The sequence below is a fragment of the Bufo bufo genome (assembly GCF_905171765.1).
Source record: "Bufo bufo chromosome 2 unlocalized genomic scaffold, aBufBuf1.1 SUPER_2_unloc_1, whole genome shotgun sequence".
Classification (NCBI taxonomy): Eukaryota; Metazoa; Chordata; class Amphibia; order Anura; family Bufonidae; genus Bufo; species Bufo bufo.
The window spans coordinates 18,296-25,751 of NW_024399972.1; the positions used below are offsets into that span (position 1 = coordinate 18,296).

Genomic DNA, 7,456 nt, shown 5'->3' on the forward strand with positions numbered 1-7,456 from the left:
GGAGGCTGGTAATGTAACATGGAGACTGTAATGTAGAGGATGGTAATACGGAGGCTGTAATATAATGTGGAGGCCGGTAATGTAACATGGAGGCTGTAATGTAATGTGGAGGCTGGTCATTTTTAGGCTGTAATATAATGTGGAGGCTATAATGTAATGTAGAGGCTGTAATATGTTGTTGAGGTTGATAATATAATATGGAGGCTGTGATGTAATGTGGAGGCCATTAATATGGAGGCTGTAATTTAATGTAGATGCTGTAAATATGGAGGCTGTAATATAATGTTGAGGATGATAATATAGAGGCTGTGATGTAATGTGGAGACTATAATGTAATGTGGAGGCTTTAAATATGGAGGCTGTAATATAATGTTGAGGTTGATAATATAATATGGAGGCTGTAATATATTGTGGAAGCTGTAATATAATATGGAGGCTGTAATATCATGTGGAGGCTGGAATATAATGTGGAATCTGTAATATTATATGTAGGCTGTAATATAATATGGAAGCTGTAATATAATATGGAGGCCGTAATGTAATGTGGAGGCTGTAATATAACGTGTAGGCTGTAATATAATATATAGGCTATAATGTAATTTGGAGGCTGTAATATAATGTGGAAGCAGTAATATAATATGGAGGCTGTAATGTGGAGGCGGTAATATAACGTGTAGGCTGTAATATAATATGGAGGCTATAATGTAATGTGGAGACTATAATATAACATGGAGGCTATAATGTAATTTGGAGGCTGTAATGTAATGTGAAGGCTGTAATATTATATGGAGGCTATAATGTAATGTGGAGCCTGGTAATAGGGAGGCTGTAATATCTTGTGAAGCCTGGTAATATGGAGGCTGTAATGTGGAGGCTGGTAGTAGGGAGGCTGTAATGTATTACGGAGGCTGTCAATTAATATGGAGGCTGTAACATAATGTTTAAACTGTGATGTAATGTAGAGGCCGGTACTACGGAGGCTGTAATATAATGTGGAGGCCGTAAATGTAATATGGAGACTGTAATGTAGAGGCCGGTAATACGGAGGCTGTAATATAATGTCCAGGCCAATAATGTAATATAGAGGCTGTAATGTAATGTGGAGGCTGGAATATAATGTGGAAGCTGTAATATAATATGGAGGCTGTAATATCATGTGGAGGCTGGAATATAATGTGGAAGCTGTAATATTATATGTAGGCTGTAATTTAATGTGGAGGCTGTAATATAATGTGGAGGCTGTGATATTATGTGGAGGCTGTAATGTAATGTAGATGCTGGTAACAGGGGCGTAGCTAGAAATGCATGGGCCCCATAGCAAAAAAAAATTATGGGCCCCCCCCCCCCATAACAGTGTCCCTGACAGTGACTGACCCCCAACAGGGGGTGGAGGCCGACAACTATTGTAAGACGGACCCTGCGTTCCTTATGTAAGTGAGCTTAAAGGGAACCTGTCACCAAAAAATCACTTAATAAGCTGTTAATAGTACCTTTTAGTGCTGCAGAGTAGTTTCCTAATGCACTTTTTCTTCATTTAGCCTCCTTGAGAAATCGATGTTTTATTCAGCCGCTGCCCCGTGCTTCAAGTCAGGTTTGAAGTCAAGGGGGCAGCGGCCTAGGCGTCTCCAATCCTGCTCTCCCCGCCTCCCGCCGCCTTTATTGACACGCCGGATCTCAGTGCCGGGACCACGCTCCCAGCCCGCATGCGCAGTAAAGGGCTGCTGTAGCCTGTAGCGCAATCCCGGCTCCGGCTCGTACACTCAGCCGGCTTCAGTTTCGCTACTGCGCATGCGCCCGCCAGCCTTACATACTAGCGCAGTTACAGAAGATGCTGGGCACATGCGCAGTAGCGAAACTGAAGCCGGCTGAGTGTACGAGCCGGAGCCGGGATTGCGCTACAGGCTACAGCAGCCCTTTACTGCGCATGCAGGCTGGGAGCGCGGTCCCGGCACTGAGATCCGGCGTGTCAATAAAGGCGGCGGGGAGAGCAGGATTGGAGACGCCTAGGCCGCTGCCCCCTTGACTTCAAACCTGACTTGAAGCAGGGGGCAGCGGCTGAATAAAACATTGATTTCTCAAGGAGGCTAAATGAAGAAAAAGTGCATTAGGAAACTACTATGCAGCACTATAAAGGTACTACATACTAGTAGATACTTTGCACAAGTTTATTAGTTACAACTTAAAGGGAACCTGTCACCAAAAAAATCGCTTATTAAGCTGTTAATAGTATTTTTTGGTGACAGGTTCCCTTTAAGTTGTAACTAATAAACTTGTGCAAAGTATGTACTAGTATGTATACTACTATCTAATAATCCTTATCTATCACTTGACACTTCACTAACTTACTGGGGACAGTCAGGACTCCTCTCCACGCCAGACTTTTTCTTTTTACTGTGGCAGACTGCTGGCAGTGCACAAAAGATCAGAATCCATTCACTTCTGTATTGATGACTGATCCTGAAGATCAATTAGGCACACTGGGCGCGGGGGGGGGCGGGCAGGCAGGCTCCCGCTCTTCACATTCAAAATAGGCAGCCGGCGGCAGCGTAACGTGACGTCACTTCACTCCGTCACTCCGCACGTGCATGGCTGGCAGTGCAGGAGGCGGAGCACAGGGGTGTGATTAGGCTGTGCCCAGGCACACCTCGTGCGCACGCCTATGGGTACGCCCCTGTTCCGGCCCCCTCCACCACCTACCTCATCTTCTGCCCCGGGCCCGCCTGCTCCAGTCCTGAGTCCTGACTTGACGCGGCTTCCCCCCAGCCAGGCCTGAGCCGCGGACCGCCCACGCCCCACCCACTACACTGGGCGGGCGGTCGGGCCTGGCTGTCAGTGCCTGTGTGTGTGTTAATAAAAAAAAAAAAAAAAAAAAAAAAAAAAAAGAATGCGATCCGGACGGGCCCCCAGTGGCGTAGGGCCCCATAGCCACTGCTATGGTTGCTATGGCGATCCCTACGCCACTGGCTGGTAATATTTAGGCTGTATTATAATGTGGAGGAAGATAATGTAATATGGAGGCTGTAATAGAAACATAGATGTAATATGGAGGCTGTAATATAAGGTGGAGGCTATAATGTAATGCAGAGGCTGTAATAGAATGTGGAGGCTGGTAGTATGGAGGCTGTAATATAATGTTGAGGTTGATAATATAATATAGAGACTTTATTTTAATGCGAAGGATATGATGTAATTAACAGGCTGGTAACACGGAGGCTGGAAAATGAAAACCACCAGCACTTCTGAGCTCAGCCAATCAGAGCTGGAGGGCGGGGCCTGGAGTTCAGGAACAGCCCCGCCCCCAGAAAGGCAGCCTCTCCGTGCAGTTCTCTTTCAGGTCCGCCCATGCTCCATATAAAGGAGGGCTCTGGGCTGAGCAGTCACTGCTCTCTGCTCCTCACACCTAGAAGATGTCTGGTCGCGGTAAAGGAGGGAAAGGGCTCGGGAAAGGCGGCGCCAAGCGGCACAGGAAGGTGCTCCGTGATAACATCCAGGGCATCACCAAGCCTGCCATCCGCCGCCTAGCTCGCAGGGGAGGCGTCAAGCGCATCTCCGGCCTCATCTATGAGGAGACTCGCGGGGTGCTGAAAGTCTTCCTGGAGAACGTCATCCGGGACGCCGTCACCTACACCGAGCACGCCAAGAGGAAGACCGTCACCGCCATGGACGTGGTCTACGCGCTCAAGCGCCAGGGCCGCACTCTCTACGGCTTCGGGGGTTAATGCTGCCGCCGCCTCCGTCCTCACAGCACAAAGGCTCTTCTCAGAGCCGCCGACATCTTCCCGGGGAGAAGCTACAATTCCTTCTGCGCTCCGCCATTGAGGGGTTAACACCGCCCGCACATCAGGAGATCAGCGGCGCCCTGTGCTCAGTACAGCCGGAGGTCTACAATACAGAAAGCCCCCAGTGATCGGTGTAAATCCCGAGCCCCGGGTGTTCTCCACCGCTCCTGTCCCCGCAGCTACGAGACGAGCTGTGCTCGGAGTCTGAGGGGTTAATCCACCAATGAGCGGCGCTGGTACAGGTCACATGACCGGCTTCTCCTGTAAATCAGCAGCTCAACTATAGGCGGGAAATTCAAATGAGCGACGAGATCCTGAGCTCTTCCAGAGAAGGGGGCGGAGCTATAGAACAAGTGCTTTACAGTGATTGGCTGATCTCTGGCTTTTGAAATTCCCGCTCAATTACAGTCCGGTCAGAATTCAGCGGCCGTGGAGGAGCAGTCCATTACACACAGGGGCACTTGCCGCTCCTGACATGCTGCGAGTACGGGCAGACATTGCTGCTGTAGAGGGTTCGTCCCTGTGTGTAATGGACTGCTCCTCCACGGCCGCTGAACGGGAATTTCAAAAGCCAGAGATCAGCCAATCACTGTAACGTACTTGTTCTGTAGCTCCGCCCCCCATAGCCTGCTCAGTATTAACCCGTCAGTGGCCGCCTTCTCCCGCCCCCCACCGGAGAAGGGGAGAACAGTCCCGTATTCACTGTGCGGAGAAGAGCGGCTTCATCGCTGCGCTGGTGTCCAGGGATAGAGCGCACGACCCCCCTGCACGCACAGTACACTCAGCGGCGGCATCACTACCAGCAGGGGGCGGGGCGCAGTGAGGGGCGGGGCCCCCCTGATAGACTGAAGAGAGCGGCGCTGACAGGGTTAACCAGCCCCCTATTCCTGCCCGCAGAAGAGCCGGAGCCCCCGCCCGCTGTGAGCGGAGAACGAGGGCAGAAGGGCGGAGTGGAGCTCGTCTGAGGAGGAGGCGGTGGGAAGAGACTGACCTCCCGCTTCATGTAGGAGGGGCTTATTACCTGGAGAAACGCCCATCAGCTGGGACTGGCGGATAGGATGAGCTCCGCCTCTTGTGAACGATGATTGGTAAGTTTTGGCGGGCACATCACTGTACGAATAAACCAATAGGGATGTAGGGGTGTGGTTTACATGAGCCAATGAGGACGAGGCCGGGAGTATAAATGATCTGCGCGGTCCGTTCTTCACCTCATTCTCTTGCTGTGTACAGATCGCTGCAGAGCCATGGCCAGAACCAAGCAGACCGCACGTAAGTCCACCGGCGGGAAAGCTCCCCGCAAGCAGCTGGCCACTAAGGCCGCCAGGAAGAGCGCCCCCGCCACTGGCGGAGTCAAGAAGCCTCACCGCTACCGGCCCGGGACCGTCGCTCTCCGGGAAATCCGGCGCTACCAGAAGTCCACCGAGCTGCTCATCCGGAAGCTGCCCTTCCAGCGCCTGGTGAGAGAGATCGCCCAGGACTTCAAGACCGACCTTCGCTTCCAGAGCTCGGCCGTCATGGCCCTGCAGGAGGCCAGCGAGGCTTACCTGGTCGGGCTCTTCGAGGACACCAACCTCTGCGCCATCCACGCCAAGAGGGTCACCATCATGCCCAAGGATATCCAGCTGGCCCGCAGGATCCGAGGGGAGAGGGCTTAGATCTGCGCCCCGCACCCAACAAAGGCTCTTCTCAGAGCCACCACCTCCTCCAGAGACGAGCTCCACTCCGCCCTTCATTCTCCACCTCTGCTCACAGGAGGCGGGTTAACCCTTTCAGCACTCTGATTAGTAAGAGCAGTTCCTTTATTTAGAAAGCGCTCTCTGTATCTCCCCCGTCTATCAGGGACTCGCTGAACGTGACCGATAACCGCCTCCATCCTCCCTGCCCACCGCCATCTCCACTCAGCTGGGGGATCGAGAAGGGGGCGGAGCTATAGGACAAGTGCTTTATAGTGATTGGCTGATCTCCTGGCGCTTGAAATTCCCGCTCAATTACAGTCCGGTTAGAATTCAGCGGCCAAACCCTCTACAGCAGCAATGTCAGTATAATGCCCAGATCAGGGCCCCCAGCCCCCCACTCAGTATAATGCCCAGATCAGTGCCCCCAGGCCCCCCCACTCAGTATAATGCCCAGATCAGGGCCCCCAGCCCCCCACTCAGTATAATGCCCAGATCAGGGCCCCCCCTTCCTGTTCTAGTCCTCAGTCCGGTCACCACTGATCCAACACTTATTACCTATCCGGCTCCGGTTCACTTGTCAGCAACTGAAGCCAAAGATCCAAACTTCCCATCTCTAGTCAGGAGCGGTAAGTGCCCCTGTGTGACGCCTCCTCCTCCACAGCGGCATCGCCAGCTCAGTCGTACAGAGCATGTGGGGGGCTCTTAGAAGAGCCTTTGGTTCCGGGGGGCACAGCAGCAGCACAGCCGGGCTCACTTGCTCTTGGCCGCCTTGGTGCTCTCGGTCTTCTTGGGCAGCAGCACGGCCTGGATGTTGGGCAGGACGCCTCCCTGGGCGATGGTGACGCCGCCCAGCAGCTTGTTGAGCTCCTCGTCGTTGCGCACGGCCAGCTGCAGGTGGCGGGGGATGATGCGGGTCTTCTTGTTGTCGCGGGCGGCATTGCCGGCCAGCTCCAGGATCTCGGCGGTGAGATACTCGAGCACAGCGGCCAAGTAGACGGGAGCGCCGGCGCCCACCCTCTGGGCGTAGTTGCCCTTGCGGAGGAGCCTGTGCACACGGCCGACCGGGAACTGGAGCCCTGCCCGGGAGGAGCGGGTCTTGGCCTTAGCCCGGACTTTGCCTCCTTGTTTGCCGCGTCCAGACATGGTTCTCTTCTCTGTACAGATGAGACTGACAGCCCCGCTCCGCCCGTCACCTCTTATACCCGGATGGCGCAGGAGAACTCCTCTGTGATTGGCCGAATCCAAACCCAGTTTTCAGCGCTAAATCCTGCAGCCAATGAGGAAGCAGATGACCTGGAAAGGCTTGTGAGGACACGCCCCCTTTTCTCCACCAATTGCCGGCCGCCCCCATAGCCCCGGTGTATCCCCGAGTGCCCGGCTCTGTGGATCCATCCAGCCGCTCGTCCTTCACTACCTCCTCCTCCTCAAGGGTCCAACCACTACTCCCCCCATCCTCCTCAGTGTCCAATCACTACTCCCCCCATCCTCCTCAGTGTCCAATCACTACTCCCCCCATCCTCCTCAGTGTCCAATCACTACTCCCCCCATCCTCCTCAAGGGTCCAACCACTACTCCCCCCATCCTCGGTGTCCAATCACTACTCCCCCCATCCTCCTCAGTGTCTAATCACTACTCCCCCCATCCTCAAGTGTCCAATCCCTACTCCCCCCATCCTCAGTGTCCAATCACTACTCCCCCCATCCTTCTCTCTGGCCAATCACTACTCCCCCCATCCTTCTCTCTGGCCAATCACTACTCCCCCCATCCTCCTCAGTGTCCAATCACTACTCCCCCCATCCTCCTCAGTGTCCAATCACTACTCCCCCCATCCTCCTCAGTGTCCAATCACTACTCCCCCCATCCTCCTCAGTGTCCAATCACTACTCCCCCCATCCTCCTCAGTGTCCAATCACTACTCCCCCCATTCTCCTCAGTGTCCAATCACTACTCCCCCCATCCTCCTCAGTGTCCAATCACTACTCCCCCCATCCTCCTCAGTGT

General features: G+C 53.6%; 2 protein-coding genes across 2 annotated transcripts; one reads left to right on the forward strand and one right to left on the reverse strand.

Moving 5' to 3' along the window:
• Positions 1 to 3,407: 3,407 nt before the first annotated feature.
• On the forward strand, positions 3,408 to 3,719 carry LOC120982818 (histone H4). The gene has a single exon (XM_040412999.1). The coding sequence runs from the start codon at positions 3,408 to 3,410 to the stop codon at positions 3,717 to 3,719; it is 312 nt and encodes a 103-aa protein (XP_040268933.1).
• Positions 3,720 to 6,204: 2,485 nt separating this feature from the next.
• On the reverse strand, positions 6,205 to 6,662 carry LOC120982811 (histone H2A type 1-like). The gene has a single exon (XM_040412992.1). It carries the CDS (start codon positions 6,596 to 6,598, stop codon positions 6,206 to 6,208), a length of 393 nt encoding a protein of 130 aa, XP_040268926.1. The 5' UTR covers positions 6,599 to 6,662; the 3' UTR covers position 6,205.
• Positions 6,663 to 7,456: the final 794 nt, after the last annotated feature.